The sequence below is a fragment of the Sarcophilus harrisii genome, chromosome 3 (assembly GCF_902635505.1).
Source record: "Sarcophilus harrisii chromosome 3, mSarHar1.11, whole genome shotgun sequence".
Lineage (NCBI taxonomy): Eukaryota > Metazoa > Chordata > Mammalia > Dasyuromorphia > Dasyuridae > Sarcophilus > Sarcophilus harrisii.
In genome coordinates, this window is record NC_045428.1 from 17,509,088 (window position 1) to 17,531,701 (window position 22,614).

The window sequence follows — 22,614 nt, forward strand, 5'->3', positions numbered from 1 at the left end:
TTTATAATGATAGGGAAAGGTAAAAATATGTACAGAAAATGAGAGGGTTGGCTCAGGTGATTTGGGATATTTCTTCTGGCTCTAAGGATATAGGAATCCAAGATTCAACATAAACTTAAGAAATTGAAATTATGAAATGTAGGCACCAAGATAGCATTTACCAGCCAAATGTAAAATGCTGGATTTAAATTTAAAGCATCAGTCACACACGTCTAGAATTGAGAAATGTGGATTTGTAGATTATACCATGTGTAAAAATATAAAGTTGGAGCTGACTACAGACTTGTTATGAACTAACAGTGTGAAAAAAGTAATTAAAATAGTTATCCCCATGCCAGGTATAGTTTGTACAGTGCCATGCACACAGGAAGTGCTTAATAAATATTTTCTGACTGATTTTTACATCTAAAATTGGTGGAAATAAGACTTCACTCCTTTTTTCTCTGGTTGGCTGCTTTAGAAGTAAAGAGGATAATTAAAAAGCCAACTACTCATGTCTGGGGGCTTCAAGGTTCCATATTGCTTCAGAAATTCATTGTAGGGAATGACTCATCTTTGGAGGAGGTCCTACACTGTTGTTGGGTTCCTCCAAGATGGCCCAGATTCCTATTCAGAATCAGCCCCAAGGCAGGAGTAAGTAAAATTCCAACTTTCTTCTTTGGCTATTTATCATCATCATCATCATCATCATCATCATCATCATTATTATTTTGCCAAGGCAATTGGATTTAAGTGACTTGCCCAGGGTCACACAGCTAGAAGTATTAAGTGTCTAAGGTCAGATTTGAACTCAGATCCTCCTGACTTCAGGGCTGGCACTCTATCCACTGTGCCATCTAGCTGCCTGGCTATTTATCATTTGTTAGAACTTTTGGTAAAGGAGCTGTTGAGAAAGAGCTTGAGTTTGTTAACTCAAATGTTATTCCTGGATTATGATATTCCAAGCTCCACTTAATGTGGATAATTCAGAATTAACTGTAGTTCCTGTTCTCTTCTCTACTTCCTTCTTAATACTTATATAGAAATAATAATTTCGGGGAGGTTTTATTTGTTATTTCTCTCATCTTTCCTTCTTTCCCTCCCTTCCTCCCTCCCTCCCTGACTCCTTCCCTTCCTTTTCCTTTCCCTTTTCCTCTCTCTCCTTGCTCCCCCATGTTTTTGTCTTTCTCTCTGTCTCTATCTCTGTCATTTGAAGATAATTTAATTAAATGGAGATCAGTCTTATAGTGAAACTGTTCAGGAAGACATTTTCAATCCTTGTTGCTTAGACAGCGATGGTAAGGAGATGGGTAATTCTCCAGGATAATGGCCTTCCAAACATGGCTCAATGTACTTTTCATTGAACTTTCCTCTCCTGATGCTCATTATCCATTTAAACCTAGGAAATGAAACCTGAATGGAACTTTATGCCTGTGCACACATGTGTGTTTACATGTTTGTGTTCTTTGTGTTCATGTGTGCATGTGTACGCTCATGTTAATTGACTCCAATTCTGTAATAAATGACAGCCAAAGCTTGATATATATGTGTGTGGTAGATGAACTTTTCTAACTATGTTTTATCACATGAAGATTTGAAGATGGATGTTCTGCTAATAGGTCATCTCCCCTACCTCCTTGCACTAATTACCTCTTCCTGATCTCCCTGATTCTCAGTGACCTTTCTCTTCTGTCTTCACATCCGGTCCTGGTTTATAACTCTCTGATGCACTCAGCATGCAGTGTGCTAGGGTGACTTACTGCCCTGTTCAACTTCAGACCCCTTATGAGGACAGTCATCATGTCATATTATCTTATCTAAAGAAGGAAAAAAAGGAAAAAGAGAGGAGAGAAAGAGAGAAAAATTAGGTTAGGGTTTCCACATTCTCCCCCATCAGAGGTGAGACATGAAGCTGAGTTACACACCAGTCAAAATGGCCTGCCAACCCTTTCCTAAATATGACACTTAATCTATATTTTTGCATAGGCTGTTATCCATGATCATAATATATTCTGTTTCCAAGAATCCATACAAGGGATTATCTTCTATAGGAAACCTATATTAGTTCTCCTTCTAATTGGTTTGTATTTACTTTTCTATAATAGCAGCCAAAGTGGTTCAGTGAATAGAGTTCTGAACTTGAAGTCAGAAGACCCAAGCTAAAAATGTGTCCACAGACATTTATTAGCTGTGGACCCAGTCAAGTCATTTAGTCTCTGCCTTAGTTTCCTTATCTATAAAATGGAGATAACCATATTACTTACTTTTACAGTGCGGAGGTTCAAATGAGATCATAAAACACAACATAATGCCTGGCACAGAGTAAATACTGTATAAATGTTATTACTATTATTATGGCATAAATATCAATATAAACTATTTAAAATTTATAATTAATATTCATGTTTTAATATAGAACTATATAATTATATTTAAAACTACATACAGGTTAATATTATGAAATATAAAATATTGCTAATAAATATTATTATTGTGAATTCCAATAGTATGTTGTAAACTTAAGGACAAGGAGAGTCTAATTGTTTTGCCTTTCTACTCACAGTTTCTAGGACAATGCCTTGCATGTAGTAAATAAATGTCCACTAAATTGAATCCCCCAAAGTGCCTCTTCCACCATAAGTATTCATTAAATATTTATTTATTTTTGCTTATAATGATCATCCTAGATTCTTAGCATGACTGTTTTGAGTGACATAGAAGGAATAAAAATATAGATCTCTCCAGAATGTCCACTAGAAATATGATGACATATTTTTACAATATTTGAATGTCTTTATAGTTCTTCCCTCACGCTAAAGGCAGCAAGAAGCCAACCTAGGGAAAGTGGCATCTGAGTTTAAATCCAGAATCAGGCATTTCTAACTATGTGACTCTGCGCAAGTCACAAACTCTTTCTGTTTGTGAAACACAAACTCTATTTTTTAGAGACAAAGGGTAAACGGTCAACTAATAATGTTTGTGGGACCTCAAAGCTCCATATTGCTTCATAAATTCATTGCAGGGACATTTTTGTAAGAGATATGTCTCATTCGATCCTCACAATAACCCTGTGAAGCAATATTGGTAAAGCACTTAACACAATGCCCCGCACATAATGGGGGCTTAATAAATGCTTGTGTTGCTTTTCCTTACTCTGTTGAAGTCATTAAATCATCCTCAGAGCTTTGTCCCCACTCTCCTGTCTCTCTTCCCTTGTTACTAATTCGTAACAAATCTGTCCTTGACTTATGGTATAATCTAGTGGTTTATTCTAGGGAACTGTATAACTTACCTTAAGAATGGGTCAATGACATCAAAATTTCCATAAATTCATCTCTAAACTCTTCAAAATTTTTTGTTTGATAAATGGCAGAGGGTCCCCAGTGATTTCGAAATAAGTTTTTTTTTTCTCACATATTACCTGTGTTTGAATGCCATTTACTAACCATAGAGCTATGCTTGAATGACTTCGTCTCTCTGACTTTAGTTTCCTCATCCATAAAATGGATATAATAATACCTGTGGTACATACATGAAAGGATCATGCTGAGCACCAAAATAGTCAATTGAAACAAAACACATTGCAAATATCAGTTCTTTTGTTCTCCCATGATATGCAACCATTTTGTTCTTAAATTGAAATAACAGACCAAAAAAGAGTGAGAAAGTAAAAGGTAAAATTGCTTTTTTTTAATATCACTTTTGTTGTTTGAATGCATCACTAGTAATTTGGTGAAGTAATCTCTTCATAAGTAAAGGCAAAGGTAAATTTATGACAACTCTATAAAATGAATATCAATTAGCCTGGAAAAGGAATACAGCTACTTAAATAAACATTATAATATTAATTCTTTTTCCAGCCACCAGATTTCCATGGATATGGAGAATAATATTGAAAAATACAACCTCAGTCTTCAGCCCTTGGAGTCAAAAGTGAAAATGTGAGTAATCTCAAAATCCACGTGCTACATTCTGATTTTGTGGAGGTTTTAGTTGGATTTTTCTTGTTACAGGCCCTGTCTGCATTACGAACAGTGGCTTTATGGCCATTCTGCATATCTGACCATCTGGTTCCACACTGCCTCCTCTCAGTCACCCTTACATCACTCTACTTTTCTCTGCATTGCCTGATGTCCTGGACTTCTCACCAAGCTGTACTGAGCTCATGGTGCCATCTACTGACCAATATGGGAAACTTTCTGATCCAACTTATTTTTTTCTACCAACTTTTCTGAGGCAATTTACACATTCTTCTTTCTTCTAAGTTAATTTCTGCCCAAGCATCTTCCTCCTTGATTTCTTTCCCATCCATTAACATCCTCTTCTTCCAAATCTTTCCTTATTGCCTTTAGAAGATTTGTTCTCTCTTTTTCTTTCCCCCTTCTCAACTATCTCTTTATCTCCTGTTCTTATCATCACAGACAGAATTATAATGAAGAATTTCATTTCCTGGTCCAAGAGAAGTTGAAGAGTATGAGTGAGGTGGAAAAAGAATTCATTAAACACTTACTATGTGCCAAGAATTGCGCTAATTGATGAGGACACAAATAGAAAAGAAAGTCACAAGGAGCTCATTCCAATTAGGGTAGAAAACACATAAAGGAGGGCGCAGTTTCAGGGTAGATGGCATGACCCAAGGGTATTTTAGCATTCAGGAAGAATAAGAAAAGCACAGAAATCTTTCAGGTTCATTGGCATACAGAATGATCATTGTGTAGAGCACAATGGGAAAAGCAGCTCTGGACTGACAAGACTCATTGATTCACCATCTTAACAGAATGATTACAGCTGATAAGTCCCTGATCAACCAAGAGTTATAAGTGGCAATGTTCCTCATTATTTAACTCTGGCGAGAAAGTCATTACTGGGAAGTTAAGAATGGAAGAGGATTCTGAATTATCTTTAAGGATGTGGTGAGGAGGGGCAGCATCGAATTAGGAGAAAATAATGGGAGTGGGGCAGAAGAGAAAGAGTTCTCTCTATATAGCCTGTTCCTGCTGGATCATTGATTATGATCTGAGATGCCTATGGATAGGTTGGAACTAGGAGCAATGGGGCTATAGTGGGTACACTATGGGAATATGAGGGACCAAAAATCTTGGTGTAAGGGATTAGTTTCTACCATAATGATTATTTAAAGATCAGGCCAAACTCTTTGAAATGAATGCATTTGATAACTACTCCTGTCCAGGGCTTTGAGATATTCTTTCTGTCCAGGTAGAATCTGTCATGATGCCCTTAAAGTCCCCCTCTCCATGAGATCCCCTGCAATCAGAGAAAAATTCTTCCTTCTCCAGAGTAGTCCCAAGTGGTACGGGACCAAGATCAGCCTCCAATAAGTAGTAATTCTTCTCAGACATATGCCATCTGTGTGTGACTTTGAGAAAGTTACTTAATCTCGGTATTCCTCAGTTTCCTTATCTGCAAATTGAAAGCATTGGTCTAGATGGATCCTGAAGTCCCTTGCAGCTGTGGATCTCTGCTCCTAATTGGATTCTTGGAGTCAAGAAACTTAGATTCAAGACTCCATTCTTCCATCTCAGAGCTGAGTAATATCGACCAAGTTATTAAAGTTTTATGAAACTTAGTTTTCTCTTCCCTAACGTGGAGATGATAATCCTTGTAATATTTACTTTTGTGAAAGATAGCCTAGAGAAAAAATTGTCCTCAAAATTGGGAATTAATGTAACATAGACTATAGAGAGCATCAAATAAAAAACCCACACACAAGATCAACTGAGGACACTGTTGTTTGTGGAAGAATCCATTCCAGAGCTAGCATATGACGTTACCTCTCAGGACAAAATAGAACCTAGTGTCATAATCAATTTGGCTAGGAAAGCAGTGGCAAATTCATGGAAAAAAGAAGTGCTCCAAACCATTTTCTGTAATCAGGGAGTGAGCCTCAGAGTAAAAGGCTATTTTAAGCATGGACCTGCATGAACCCTATATATTATCATTTCACTACCACCATCATCAGTATTATTGTAATATAGAAGTCTTTGTGAGAAACAGCCTGGTATATATAGAGAGAACTGGCATCAAATTGAGAAATGACTAATTCTCAAAATAAATAATTACATTGCTTCATATTTATATAACACTTTAACATTCATAAAGCAATTTTCAGACATTATCTCATTGGTCTGTCCTAATAATCCCAAGAGTTAGGCACGAGAAGAATTGCTATATCCATTTTACAGATAAAAACCTGAACTATTAATGAAGAAATATTTATTCATTTTTCCTATAGGTAATATATTTTTGATTGCCTGAGGTTACCCAGATGTTAGTGATTAGCCTATGGTCACAAAACTAAATTTTAAATGTGGTATTTAAATCTAGATCCACTTTAATCTTAGTCTAGAACTTTATCTGCTATGTAACAGTGACTCCCCAAAATTAGAATGACAAATTAGGGGGTAGGACTATGGAAATTTATACATGAAATTATAATTTGGAAAGTCTAAGTTAGATACTGAAATACAGACATTCTCTGTCTCTGTCTCTGAATGTTTGTCTCTCTCTGTCTGTCTCTCTCTCCCTCCTTCCCTCCCCTACCTCTTAGAATGACAAATTAGGGAGTAGGATTACAGAAATTTATACATGAAATTATAATTTGGAAAGTATAAGTTAGATACTGATATACAGACATTCTCTGTCTCTTTCTGTCTCTGAATGTCTATCTGTCTCTGTGTCTGTCTCTCTCTGTATCTCTCTCCTTTCTTCCCTCCCCTACCTCTTTTTCTTTCTCTCTCCCCCGACTCCCTCCTTTCTTCCCTCCCTCCCCCATTTTTTCACCTGTAAATAGAGGCAGTTAGATTAGGTGATTTCTAAATTTCCCTTTACTTCAACAGATTATATAATTCTATGAAAAGGGAGGAAAGATTGTGTGTGGCAAAATGGTATAATTCAATCAGCCTTGGAGTGATTAAAACTTGAATTCCTGGGTTCAATTCTAGCCTCTGGTGTTAGCTAGAATAAAGTCAGTTTGAGCACTCAGTGCTTAAGTCAACTGTCTAAAATTATAAGTTATTTTGAATTTTTGCATCATTATGTGGACATGGTAGCTTCATTATTAGACTGTAAGCTCTTTTTTCCCCCTTTTTTGGTATATATTCTGAGCCTAGCACAGTGCCTGGCAAATAGTAGATAATTTCCAGTGTTTATTGAAGAAGCAAGACTCTGTCCCTCTATATTAGTAAAATGGCTATTCTAATCATCTCCTGACCCTCCCACCCCCCCAAAAGGAAAGAGTATTTGAACTACACACATGAAATTGCCCTTTGAGCAGTATGGGCTATTAATAGGAGTAAATCCAGACCAAATGCTGATAAGTGATTGACAGGATGTATAGAGTGACTTGAATGTTTTTTTTTTAAATCTATAAACAGAGAGGTGACTTGCTAATGGAATTTTAAAGCATGCTGTAATAGTATTACAGAAGGGACCTGGAATAAGACTGAAAATATTAAGAGGTAATTGAAGGTTTTAGACTTGAAAGATCAAGGGACTCAATGCAAAAAAGCCGAGAGAATGAAGAAGGTATTTCCTTTAGAAAGCAGTCATTTGGAGCCAAGAAAGCTGGGTTTTCTGAAGAATAAGCAAATTCAAGACTCACAAGTCACAAAATTTAGTAAAGAAAAGAAGAATCATAAAAGAGGGAAAATTGAAGGTTTTCAACCCAGGAATGTAAAGATGAGACTATTGTACTCTTAATAGCCAGAGAGCTAAACAAGAGTGGCCAGAAAGACGAATAAAACTGAAAGGCGGGCATTTCTCAGGGCAGAAGACTGACTGTCAAGTAAAAAGACTGATTTTATAAGCCCCATGGAAATCAGGATCCCTCCTTTAAAATCACATTTGCTCAAAGTAAAAAGGGTCTAATTTTTCCCACATCCAATCATTTAATAGTCTCTGCCTAGAATATACTTGATTTCATTCCTGTTTTCCAAAAATATCAGCGTCATATTTTCTCCATTTGGAGTCCTACTCCAATACCTCATCCTGATAGAGAAATGGCTTTGGGGTCCCCGAGGCCATGCTGATGGAGTATGAGCTCTTGGTCCTTCTTCCCAGATGGGTTGGGAAATGGATTGTACGTCTGCTATGTAAGGACCAGCCAAAATGTGCATCATTACTGGACTAGTTGCTCAATTTCCTTGGATGTAGTAACTCATAAAGGCATAAAGGGAAGAGTTGGAAGGATCAGTGAGTGCAGGAGAGTGCTGGAATCTCAGCTCTTCAAAGTCTTTAAGTTGAAGGATGGAATTATTTCATTGGTGTAGAGAACTTCTGCATGAGAAATATTTTTTCTACCAAAGCAACTTAGAATATTAAAGCATTGCCTAGAACAGAGGGGTCAAAGATGGGGCTCATGGCACACGTGACCTACAATAGTTCCACATGCTGCAGAGACCAAATCTGAATGTAGTTCCTATATGATTTTAATGGGCAATGAGGTCATCAGTATAGAGAGAGTTGTGCATGAAATAAGGTAAAATGGAATTCAAATCTGGCATAAGATACTTACTAGCTTGTGACCTCAGTGAAGTCACGCAACTCTATTTCCCTCAGTTTCCTCATCCGCAAAATGAGCTGGAGAAGGAAATGGCAAACCATTACAGTATCTTTGCTAAGAGAAGCCCAAGGGGAACTATAAAGAGTCAGACTGAACAACAACAATAATGTCTGATTTTAATGTGTTGATGTAATAATAAAAAATATAAACGAGTGGGAGTTTTAGAAGGCTGTGTGTAGTTGGTCCGTACATTCTTATGTATGATGTAGTAACCCCAATTTCTATTTGAATTCAGTATCATTGATCCAGAACATTGAGAAGTTAAGTGACTTCCATGGTTGCAATCAAGTGGCCAGTGGGGTCAGAGATTCAATTCAATTCAATAAACATTTATTAAACCCCTACTATGTGCCAAGCATTGTGCTGGGGATATAAAAAGAAGCAAAAGACAATCCCTGCCTTTAAGAAGCTTACAGTCTAATGGAAGAGGTGGGATTGGAAGTTAAGTTTTTCTGGGAAGGGAGGGAGATTGTAGCTCCTGGATCAACTTTGCTCTGAGGGTAGGAAGCTGACAATGTCCTCTTGGTCACCAGCCATATCAAGGGTGTGTATGTGTGTGTGTGTGTGTGTGTGTGTGTGAGAGAGAGAGAGAGAGAGAGAGAGAGAGAGAGAAAGAGAGAGAGAGAGAGAGAGAGACAGAGACAGAGACAGAGACAGAGAGACAGAAGTAAGAGATACCATACATCTTTTCCCAGCCCTTCAGACTCCTTGACATAATATTTCTTCTGAAATTATGGAATTTAGTCATGTGGCTTCATTAGTGAGACATTAGGGCTAAAAAGACAATCTTTTATGGCAGGGAGAAGCTAAGATCACTGAAAGCTCTGTGCAGTTTCTCAAATCAATTTGCCCCAGTCTCTTTTTCCTATTCTCTCTGGGCAAAACTTCACACTTGCTCTTCAATGCCTCCCTGAGATAAAGTCACATTTAGAAGAAGAAAGGAAAGAAATAGGCACCTTTTATGTGTCAGGAACTATGCAAAGCCTTTTATAAATATTTCATTTGATCCTCACAACATCCCTGAAAAGTAGGTGCTCTGATCATCCCCATTTTACATTTGAGGAAACTGAGGCAGATAGAATTTAAGTGGGTTGCTTAGAGTCTCACAACTAGTAAGTATCTGAGACTGGATGTGACCTTAGGCCTTCCTGACTCCAGGCCCAGAGCTCTACTACACGGCTGCCTCAGAATTATGGTAACCAGTTAAATGGACAGTCTGCCTAGTTGCACATCATCTAAAAATCAGCCTCTTTCACTTTGTCTTTCTGATGGGAATAACTCTATTGACTCCTTTTCCTTGGCTGTGGCTGTCACTGGGAATGCTTTGTGCTGATTTCCAAGGCTAGATGCAATTAATGTGTAGTCATACAAAAATAGGAACATTTGGAGTCCCTTGTAATTTATAGGATATTCTCCTACTATTTGCACTAATTAGGCCCATTATGTTTTAAATATTTGTGGGACAAGAAAATAATAACCGCTCCTATTTATATGCTGCTTTAAGATATGCAAATTTCTCACATGAATTATTTGAGTCTCACAATTTCTTTGAGAGATGTGCTATTAGGAGCCTCATTTTGTTGATGAGGAAATTAAAGGCTAGAGAGGTGAGTCTTGGTCAGGGTCACACAATTGCTAAGTGTGTAAGGTGGGATATGATGTCTAGTTTTCCTGCCTTCATGTGTGTTACTCTGCCCATTGTATCACACTGCCCTTCTCAAGATATGTAAAAATATCATAGAAAAATAACACCACCAACCTGCAAGTTTCCCCAAATGTAAGAAGTTCCATTAGACTGTATTCTTGGAGGGTAGGAAATAGATTTTAGGAAATTTTTTTTTTATTTCAAGCCTGTCACATAGTAGGTGCTTAATAAATGCTTTCTGACTTACTAGTCTAGTGTAATCCCCCTAAAATTGTGTAACATTAGCACGGATTCAAAATAGCACTGATAGGAAGTATATCAGGTAATCATCTGTATGGAGTGAAAAGAAGCAAGATAAAAATGATAGTCTGGGGATTTAGAGCCCCTAATTTAAAGAAAACTCTCATGTCCAACACCAGCCTGCAGAGAAGATGTCGCCTCCAGAGAGAATTTGGAAAGTATACATGAATTTATTTGATCAATGTTGCTACCCTGGGCTGCAAAATGTTCAACTTGGTGCCTTTAAAATGTCACACTGCCCTCTGGTGTAGAATACACAAAAGTTTAATTCTAAGAAGAGCAACAAAAGAAATACTTTGTGAGTTTTCCTATCTTGCCTGAAAGCCCAGATGAAATAAAAACAAATGGAAAAACTCTCTTCAGAGTTGAATTAGTTATCTTGATTTTGGGAGGAATTAAATCTTTACCATGTCTGTTAATTTCCTTTTAACTTCTAGGTATATTGTTCAGGGAAGGACCAGGTAGATCTCTCCAGAGGATGCAGGCACACTGGCTTTGTGTAGGAACTTCACAGGGCCCTGAAGTATCAGCAGTGGTTTTTTTGAGTCTGGCAAGTCCTTTACTATAAAGGAGAAAGGAAGGAACAATTGTGATCCCACAAATAACCAATAGAGTAATGGGAGAGTAATGATAGCAAAGTGGAAAGAATGATGGACTTGAATTCAGAAAGCTATCCACATCTATTATTTCCATTTTTCTGATGAAGAAATTATTGAACATTCAAGTTGACTTACTTGCTCAAGATCACTCCTTAAAGTCCATTCCAGTCTGCCCACCTGACCCCTTCTATCAAAGTGGAATAAAGATCCTGGCAATATGTTGTCATGAGGACTTTGTTTTACACATTTTATAATACTAGAAATGGTAAATTATGATTATTATAAAATAATGATAATATTATTAGAATTAAAATGATATTATGTAAATAAATTTTAAAAAACATTCATTAAGTGCCTATTATGTATCTGGCACTTGGCTAAGAGCTGGAAATAAAAAAAAAAAAGCAAAAGTCAGTTCCTGCTCTCAAGGACTTTACAATCTAGTGGGAGAAATAATATGCACAGAAATATTTACAAAGGAAATTAAACAAAGCATTAATAGGAAATGATTAACAGAAGGAAGGCAGTAGAATTGAGAGGCAGGGAAGGCTTTCTGTAGATGGGAATAATTAAAGGAAGCCAGGGAATAAATGGGTGAAGGAGGGAAAGCTTAGCAGGAATGGGGGACAGTCAAAGATAATGGCCAGAGACAGGGAATGGATTGTGACGACCACGTTAGCACCCAGGATACCTTAGAATCAGCCGGAGTCAGGAGAAGCAAAAGTCCTTAGTCTTTGTTCTTGGTCTTTAGGCGTAGAAGTGAAGGGGATGGAAGCAGGAGCTCCACAACCTCCTTCTTCCTTGTCCACCGTCAAAGTGACCCTGACTCAACTTACTCCATCCCCTAGTCCTTCCTGCAATTCTCTGTATACACCAATTATTGAGCCAGTACAGAATAGTGGGAAGGGCCATTTTCCAAACATATACCCATAGAGTATTGTCCAATCAGTAATTAGCCTTAAGTGCTTGAAATGACCTCAGTGCATGAACTCAAGAGTTTCAGCCCTCTACAATAGATGATCTTCTTTACTGAAGAGCCAGGAGGCCAGTGTTACTTCATTGAAGAATACTTGTTGGGCGGTATAGTGTAAGAAAACTGGAAAGGTAAGGGCAGATCAGGTTGTGAAAGATTTTGAATGCCAGGTGGAGAATTTTATATTTGATCACAGAAGCAATAATCAATCACTAGAGTTTTTTGAATCAGGGAAAGGTGACATGATCAGACCTGACATTTAGTAAAGTCACTCTGGTGATGAATAGAGTATAGACTGGAATGGGGAGAAAAGCAGATTGGGGCAGACAGATCCCCAGCAGCTATGGCAGGTCCAGGGGTGAGGTAATGTAGGTCTGTACTAGCATGGGGGCAGAGTGAGAGGGGAGAAGGGGTGTAGTAGAGAAATGCTGAAAAGATAAAATTGACAGAGCTTAACAAGAGCTTGAACATGGGATAGAGATGATAGTGGGAAGACTAGGATGACTCCAGTGTCTGTCAATATTATATTATTATTATTGTCATCACATAATTATTATATAATTCTGCACAATTAGAAAAAGCACTTGAGATGGACTTCTATATCTCTAGCGCTTGGGCAGTATATCCTGTACCTTACACAGCATCTTTCTCTCCAAAGGAAAAAAAAGGAAGTACATTTACCAGATGGAATGGAGTGATAACTGTGAATCTAATAACTGAGGAAACAGTTTTATTGATTCATTGATTAGATGCTAGAAAAAAGGGGTAAGTCTCAGCTGGTCAGAACAGTACCAAGATGGGGATGTTGTAGAATGTCTGAACCCTGTGTATCCTATGATTTGTATGTCCATTTCTACTTCATGCTCCTTGTTATTAAATACAGCATCGAGCTCTGCTAGAATGGGTTTACTCCAGATAGGAAATATTCTCAAGGCATGAATAATATCAATATTGCCCTAAGCAAGTTCCATTTCCTTCTCTGTTAACATAAATTAAAGATTTTTGCCCCCTTAAATTATTTCCTTTACAGAAACTATATTTCAAATACAGCCAGTCTACACAGTTGTATGAGAGTGATGAAATGTTAAGTGCAAAACAATCGGTTCCCTTTTGTGACATAATGATTAAAAGTAGCTATTTTAGAATGAGTTGACAACTGGTTCAAACCAAGTAGGAGACTGATTTGCTGCCTTTAGAGACAAGTCACTTTACTTGCCAAAATCTCAGTTTCCTCATCTACAAAATGGGGATTGTAATACCTTCCTCAGTGGGCCAATAGAGGGATAAAATGAAATTATGTTTGTGAAGTTTGCACATCTGTCAAGCCTTATAGAACTAGCAGCTCCTTTTGTTACGTAATGCAGGCCCCCAAGCAAGACACTAAACATCTCTGATCACCATTCATTCATCTATAAAATGGGAATAATAATACTTGTACAGTATGATAGAAATCTCAGATATTATTACCAGCTACAGGTCCTAAGCAAGATACTAAACCTTTCTAACCTTCATTTTCCTCAGCTATAAAGTAATCACTATAAGGAACAAGTATACACACACACACACACACACACACACACACACATATATATATGTGTATATATATATATATATATGTATATAAAACATGTGTATATATTATAAATGTTTATGTATATATGCTATATTATTGTGTATTTGTTTATATAAACATATTTAGATATATGTGTATATATAAAACTTTAAGATTTTAAAGTACTTTACATAATTGATCCTTATAATAACTCTATGAAGTAGGAGTTATTATTATCCTCATTTTACAAATAAAGAAACCAAGGCGATGGGAGATTATTCAACCATTTTACAGATAAGGAAACGAGGTCTAGAGAAGAGAAGCGTCTTTCCAACATTACACAGGTGTCTCTGATCTAGAATAAGAAAGCACAGGGCTTTGCTATTATTTAGTGATTCCCTAAGAAAAACTCATTAAAGCAGTTGAATTTTTGAGACCTTCAAGGAGAAAGCCTTAGATTGTAAACTTAAAAGGTTTTTCCTGCTATCTCTTGTCTAATTTTAGGCTTATAGGATCCCAGGAAAAACCAAAAACATTATGAAAGAATCTGAATCTTTTCTGAAAGATCTGCGGCATTGCTGACTAAAACTGCATTGTCCCATATTGGTCATATGACCTTAGACAAGTCACAATCTCTCAGTGCCCCAGGCAACTCTTACTTTCTTACCTGATAAAACAGCTCCTATCAGTTCCAGACAGAGAACAGAGGAAATCTGAGTGCAATTTTTTGTTGCTTCCCTTACCCTTAGAATATGTCTAATGCAGAAATGAGTTTTACATAAATTCAGATGTCTAATGGGTATTGTATTTCTTGCTTCCTTGATGGATAAGAGAGAAGCAGAGGGAAGAAGAGAATTTGGAGAGATTTCAGAGTTGAATCACATTCCCATGTACAAGATCTCTGTGAATCCTTCCCAATTACTCCCTTTAATATAAAGATTTTCCCCTTTGACACATCATTTGGCAATTGGTTTTTGCAATTTGCTAATGAAAAGACACATAATAAAGAGTAGAAATACACTGGCCTTGGAGCTAAAGGACTTGAAATCAAATTCTGCCTCTGTTATTTTTAATCTTTAAACTCTCACTGCTGCATGCCATTCCTCCTTTTCTTCCCTATACTTATTAGAGAAAGAGGACCTGGGTTCAAATCTAAGCTCTGTTACTACCTATGTGACTTTGAGTAAACCAATGATTCCCTATAAGCTTCAGTTTCTTTATCTATAAAATGAAGAGGTTGGATTAATTCTCTTTTAATTGGCTCTTCTTGCCCACATCAGTCCCTCAACTTCTAATCATATCATCTCCTCTGGGAGCTAGAAATTTCTTTTTGTCTTTCTAATTTTTAACTTTTCCTTACCATCTTTTTTATTACTGATAATTTGAAACATTCTTCATTGGTTATTGATAGCTTGAATTTCTTCTTTTGAATACTGCCCATTCATAATCGCTGGTCACTTATCATTTGGAGAGTACATCTTGTTCTTGTATTATTTTAAAATGTCAATTCTCTATATATCTTAGAGGTCAGATCTTTATAAGAGAAATTTTCTTATAAATATTTTCCTAGGTAACTGTTTCTCTTCTTGTCCCAACTGATAACTGAGTTCTTAATTGTTAAATCTAATGATTTTTTCTCAATCCTCATCCTTTTGTAATCTCTATAAAATATTTAATACAGTTGCTGGCACAAGGTTAGCACTTACTGAATGCTTGTTAAACAATTATCAATCATATTCAGGATATTTTCTTATCTCTAAGCTTCCATACCACTGTTTTTTTCTTGATTCTCCTCTTCCATTTTTGATCATTGCTTCTCAGTCTGATTTTCTGGACTGTCATTCTTGTCCCACATCCAAGAGTGTATGTGTTTTGTGTGTGTGTGTGTGTGTGTGTGTGTGTGCGTGTGCGCATGCGCGCCCAAGGGCTGAGCCCTAGAACCCCTTTTCCCTTCTAAATTTTTTCTCTTAGCAATTTTGTCAGTTCCTAGAAGTTCAGTAATCTCTGCAGATGTCTCCCAAATCTACTTATTACATCCCTCCTTCTTCCTGGACTCTAACACTCCATCTCCAACTGCATATTGTGTATCTTTGCCTAGTTATTTCATAGGCACCTCAAACTTAACACAATCCAAACACAACCCATTTTCTTCCTCATTTTAATTCCTTTCTCTTCCTAATTTCCCTACCTCTCAGTGTACTATTAGTTAGATTTATAACACTGAGGGTTTTCTTTTACTCTTTTCTCCCCTTTTCTCTTAATTCCATGTTCAATTAATTGCCAAGTCTTGTTGATTATAATTCCACATCATCACTGCTTTTCATGACCTTCTTTCCATTAACAAGAACCCTCATTCAGGCCCTTACGACCTATCCCTCACTTTGACTATTGCAATAGCTCCTAGCTGGTCTTTCTGACTCCAATGTTTGCTCTCTCCAATCTAATCAATCAATAAACGTTTACTAAGCACCTACTACACGTCAGGCTATTCATACTCTACACAGCTGCCAATTGACATCCATAAAGCAAAGGTTTGGCTATATCTCCGGCTTAAGATTCCCTTTTCCTTTTGGTATAAAATGCAAAATTATCTTTTTGGCTCTTAGAGACCTTCACAACATATCTCCAATATCTCTTCCCATTTATTTCAACTTAATCCTCCCTTAAGCACTTTATACTGCAGACAACTTGGCATACTTTCTCTTGCCTATGAAAAATATTTCATCTTTTGCTTTCATGCTTTGCACAGGCCAAACCTTTATATCTAATTTGTTCTCCTACAACTCTCACATTTTACAAATGAGTGAAATAAATCCCAGTGAGGAAAATCAATTTTCTTTTTTTGAAACAAAATTTTATTTTTCCAGTTATATATAAAGATAGTTTTTAACAATTATTTAACATTTTTTGAGTTCCAAATCTTTCTCTCCCTCCCTCACTTCCCTTTCCCTTTGAGACAATAAGAAATTTGATATAGGTTATACATGTTCAATCATGCAAATCATATAATTATATTAGTAATTTTGTAAAAGAAGACAAACCCAAAGGGGGAAAAACATGAAAAAATACAGAAAATGAAAAGTAATAGACTTTTATCTGTTTTCAGACTCCTTTAATTCTTTCTTGGGGTTAATAGTATTTGTCATTGGGAGTCTTGAATCATTATCTTGCTGAGATTAATCAAGTCATTTATGATTGGTCATTATATAGTATTATTATTATTGTGAACAATGTTCTTCTGGTTTTGTTGACTTTGCATCAATTGATATAAATCATTCCAGGCTTTTATGAAATCTACTTGCTTATATTTTTAACAGCAGAGTAATATTTTATTACAACCATATACCATAACTTGTTCAGCCATCCCCCAATTGAGGGGTACCAAGGGAAAGTAATTTTCCCAGATCTAAAAGGCCTTGGGGTCACCATTCAAATCCTTGTCTTCCAGCTACTAGTCATATGATGATACCATGTTGATTCTGGTGAATTTAACCAACATTTATGAAGTATGTACTATACATGACACCATTTTAAGTACCTCTACACTTCATGAAATTTACAATTTAACTAGGAAATAAAAAAACTTAATTATAGATGTATTATCAAAGGATCCTTGTTTTGGAGCTTAGAGGCTATCTAGAAAAACTTACCTCAGAAAGTTCAAATGAATTGTTAAAACTCACATAGGTGGGAAATAACAGGCAGAATTCGACATCAAAGCCTCTAAAGCCAGTGCACCTACTGCTTTCTGTGATACTTCTCATTAGTGAGAACCGATTGCCAAATGATGGCTCAAAGGGGAAAATGTTTATATTAAATGAAGGGCACTGGGAAGGAATCACATATTTCAGAACATAGAAGGGCGGTTCACCTCCCAGATCAGATCAGCAACAGATCCACTTTTAAAATGTCTCATGAGCATGTTCAGTTTAGTATTATTCCCCCTTAGAAATAAAATAGAATCTTAATAAATATCATTAAAGGATTTCCATCCATTCGAATATCAATTTATAAGGTAATCCTTTTGTCTTCTAGATTTAAAGAGATTGAATTGACATAGCCAGTCAATCAAAACAATCAAAGGAGCTTGCTGTAGAAATAACCAATTATACAGCTTGGCTGGATCTAACTATCCATATATACATTGAACTACTACCTTTTTTCCATTCATTCCACAATTCTTTGAGTATTTTATTTTTAAAAAAATTATGTACAAAGTGCATTTATCCCCCTTATATAGCCTCCACCTCCCCCAAGCAGGCTATAGTTAAGCACAGATATATTTATATATGCATATATAAATACACACATATGTACATAAACACAGGCCCATAACTCCTGTCCCCCACATATACATATACTTTCACACCCACCCAAACATACATTTATCTATATATACATACACAGAGCAACATGCATACATATCTCATATATTCAGACTATATATATATATATATATGCATTTACCCATATGTAAATATGCATCTAAACTAATAGTAGTATGGCTGTACAGGCAGAGATTTCTATACCCAACATTGATTTGAAGATTTCCAAAGGAGGAAACCCATTACCATCTGAGGGAGTCACATGTACATCAAAACAAAATGCAAATTAAAAACAAAGTGGTGTGTACAAAGTGCAATTCTTCCTTTAAAATAATGACTTTTCATATGTAGAATGCTATTTTGTCCACAAACTTACAGTTTCGTGTATCAGAGGTGGCCTGGTGGATCTAGCACTAAACATGAAATCAGGAAGACTTGATATCAAATCCTTCCCCACACTGTAGGCAAGCAACCACGAACCAGTCATTTTACCCCTTTAAACCTCAGTTTCCACATCAACAAAACAGAGATAAAAACAATATGTACTGCCCAGGGTTGTTGGGATGATAAAATTAAATAACACAAGAAACTTCACAAACTTTAAAGTTTTGTATCAATTATTAATATCATTATGTATGCATATTCCAAATTCAAGCCACACTTATGCCTAGTAAGGAATTTGACTCTTGACTGATAACTTTTGCACCAAATGGGGATAGTTTAAGCTTGTTTTATCCATTATCAAATAAAACATTAGACCAGCTTGTAGCATAATTAGGATTAGGGTCCTCAGAACTTCCTTCTTTCCAAAATTGGTGCTCTATGAACTTTAATGTTTTTCTGAAGTATTAGACTATGATCATCCCATAAGTCTTTGTGTTTTGCTTTTGGTTCCAGCATCCAAAGAGCATGGCGGGAATACCTTCAACGTCAGGATCTGTCCCACCAGGATCACCTGGAGAAGCGGAGTCCATCTCCTCCTTCTGTCTCCTCTGATAAGATGAGCAGCTCTATCAGCATGAACACCTTTTCTGATGGCAGCACACCTGTAAGTCATCTAGTTTTTCTTCTTTTTGGTTTTAATATGCACAAGCAATGGTCTGATCCTTGAAATCAAAAGAGAAATTTCCTCATGAGAGATAAGGACTTGGTTTAGATTGTGAATATAAGGGTTTGGTTTCCATTTATGGGAAGGGATTGAGTTCTAATCATCTCTAGTTCAAATAGAGATTTCAATTTATGAACCCAAAGAGATGTTTGTGAAGAAAAATATTCTGCATTTGAAATATATCTAAAATGCCATGAGGAAACTGAGCTTTCCCTACATTCACCGTGGTTGAAGGTTTTCTTATTCATGATCAGAATACTCTTGGAATCTTGGGCTGGAGAGATTTTATGAAGGCAATATCATACTAGAATGATTGGGCTTCTCTTTTTATAGCAGAGATTTCTATAGGCTGTGAGATGGTTTTTTTCTCTATTATACCGTGTATGTGTGTGTGTGTGTGTGTGTGTGTGTGCGTCTATACACACACACATAGGGAGATAAAGATATATAGATATAGAAACATATACATAATATAGACATATATTTAGACATTGCTCTATAAGCAATATGAGAGGAAATGATCATCTATTTCATTTGTAGTGTCGAATTCTATGAATTGAATACTTCTAGTAGGAAGTAGTTGTGAGTAGGTTGTTTTATTTCATTAGATTGGTAGTTTTTTAATTTGAGAAAATTGAAATGAAGTCATTATCCACAGGTATTTTTAAAAACGTCCATTGTTATCTTTCATAATCTCTTCTGTTTAGTAATAAAAGATTTCACAGCATTTGGAAGACGGTATGCATTTAGGGAAGAAGTTAATGCAATGCTATCTTCTTTGAGATGTTTGGGAAATGATTTATTTGTATTTATTTTAATAAACAGTTTTTATCACATTATGAATTTTAAAGCAGAGGCAATGAAAGGAACTTTCATAGTAAGGTAAATAGCAAAGAAAGATTTATTCTGGCTGACACTCAAAATGGTTTTAGTAAAATGGTTTCTTTCAGGCAAGAGATTTCATTGGCTTGCTGTAGGCAGACTAAAAGACACTAGAGGTCTCTCTTCCACCATGTAGGAAAGGCTTTGGGTTAGACATCTTATTGTTAATTCATGATTTGGGAGTGCGAAATAATATGGAAATCTGGCCATTTCGATTGCCGTCATTGTGGATGCTATTAGAATCATTTTTGTAAGATTATATCTGAACTCTATCGATGGAAGGTCAAAAATCACTTTCATGTGTGGTTTGGGGGTTTGGTTTCATTGATTCTGCACCTACCTTTGCTAGCTATTTTTATCGACCTCAGTTGCTAGAACATTTCAGTATTTCTTTAGCATAGACAGCTGAGACTATGAGATATATAGATAATGGTTTTTAGCTTGTTTTAATCGTGTTTGAAATTTTGTTTGGATGAAATACTGAAAGACTTAAAGGCTTGCTTTTGTTTCTGCTGCTTATTTTAAATGCTGTGTGTTTATTTCTTAGTATTTCATGAGTGGGGAAATCATTGTGCTAACTTCAGCCTTATTTGTAGTTCATGACTTTATAGCACTTGGTTATTTCTTCTCTTAAAGTTCCAGACAGATACTTATCATTTAAATTTTAGCCTCACATAGAAGCCCTTTATCACTTGAAAAAAGATCCCATCTTTAGTTCCAGATGAGATGCATGCACTAGAATTGATGGTACCATTACAGGAGTAGTTGCATCCTGAGGGCTGTCCTTTCCACTTGCCATATTCATCTTTGGCCAAGCAGCCAAGTAGACTCTATGGGACACTGACATGCCCAAAGTGACCCAAGTCCGAGCAGAAAATGTGGTTCTGCCTTGTAATGAGGAAGCCATAGGTTTTTTGAGCACTTATATATTCCCTTGTGCTGTAAAGGGAAGGGTTATATTCATTTTTTAATGAACTTAATCTACATAAGATCAGCTTGGTAGAATTTTGAATTGATTTTGATATAAAGCATGGCAAATATGGTCTGTTATAAAAGGAAAATAAATTATTTTCAAATATATGGACAGTAACTGCCATTATACAGAATCCCCTCTATTCCTAGTTTGCATCGATATTTCCCTTGATTGATTAAATTATACCAACTATCTGAATGAAAAATTATAGCTATCATATGGAAATGTACATTTATGTTACATGAGTAAAATATCTGGGCAATTGATTTTTTTAAATTTTCAATCCAACCATTTTGACCTTATGTCAAAACAGAAATCTTCCAGTTTAGGCTGTAGTTACCCACAAGGTGGCAGACTGATGCCAACTGTAACCATTATTATTCAAATTTTAATCATACTGATTTATATCTGTCAGTTGACAATCCCAGCTCCACATAGAGCTACCTCACAAACAGAAGTTTCCAGGGAAGGATCAAAAAAGAAGATAAGGTTCCTTGGTCAAGCGGCCAAGTAAACTCTATGGGACGCTGACATGCCCAAAGTGACCCAAGTCAGAGCCGAAAATGTGGTCCTGCCTTGTAATGAGGAAGCCATAGGCTTTATGAGGACTTATTAAGTAATTGATAAGCATTTATTAAGTACTTAACATATGCCAGTCACTCTGCCAAATGCTGAGAATAACAAAGACAATAATATAAAGCTAGGAACTTATATGCTATGATTCTGTAGACTGGGAGGGACGTAAGCCTGGTAAAAACACATAATTTTCCTATGACTGCCAGATAATTCCTACTTGATATGAGACCCATAGTATTTGGACAACTTAGCTTTAGCATCAGGATCCTCACTTATAAAGTAAGATATTGAACTAGATAGTCTCTCCCTCCCTCCCAGCTCTTACATTGAATAAACCTGGGGCTCTGGGCTTGAAAATTTAGCACCTTAGTTCCCAAGGAGCTGTCCTTGGTATTTGACTTTCTCTTTCTGTAGTTAGTACATCTGACTCTTCTTTATCTGAGTAAAGCAGTCTTTGCTTATTTTGAACCCTAACCTTTGCACTTGATGCTCAAACTCTGATTAAAAAAAAAAAAACCTTTCCGACTCCAATTCCATCCTGACTAAAATAATTTCTCTGTGCCATCTGTGTGCCTTGATTATATGGAACCTGATTTTGAACCTATGGCTCCTGCATTGCCCAATCCTGCTCTGGATAGAAAAAAAAAATGGGTTTACTTAGCTGAGTCCTCAATATTACTGATGTTGGAGTGATGGATATTTTTGCAGGTTACAACAATCCAGAAATCTATATTTACTAGGTTAGTCAATCATTACGGTCTTTGTGGTTTGTGGAAATAAGGAGGAAGAGAATGAAACTTGGGCTTTGTTTTAAGTTTCAATATGCTCTCCCATAGTTGTAGCATCAAAACAACAACAACAACAACAAACCAGTATATAACCACAGGAGGGGTAATAAGGCAATCTATTTCCATGACAATTTCACAATTGGTGGGTTATAAACAGTGGATAAAATGATTGGGAAAAAACCCTTGTTTGAGCTTATAAATTGCCTTCTTGATGTTCTTTGATTAAAACCTCAATCCTCAGCTGCTCAGGGCCAAATTAAAGAGCAACAGGAGGGAAGATAATATTAAATTATATTAGCAATTTGCATATTAAGTAACCTCATACCATAATAT

The 22,614-nt window shown here is 36.3% G+C and overlaps 1 protein-coding gene across 1 annotated transcript in view; it reads left to right on the top strand.

Annotated features, from left to right (window-relative positions):
* Nucleotides 1-19,514, top strand: part of IQCJ (IQ motif containing J) — a 173,366-nt gene extending 153,852 nt beyond the window's left edge. The window contains exons 5-6 of the mRNA XM_031961111.1: nt 3,840-3,920; nt 18,852-19,514. Of these exons, the coding sequence (XP_031816971.1) occupies nt 3,840-3,920; nt 18,852-19,065 (295 nt within the window). The 3' untranslated portion in view covers nt 19,066-19,514. The remainder of the gene's footprint in view (nt 1-3,839; nt 3,921-18,851) is intronic.
* Nucleotides 19,515-22,614: the final 3,100 nt, after the last annotated feature.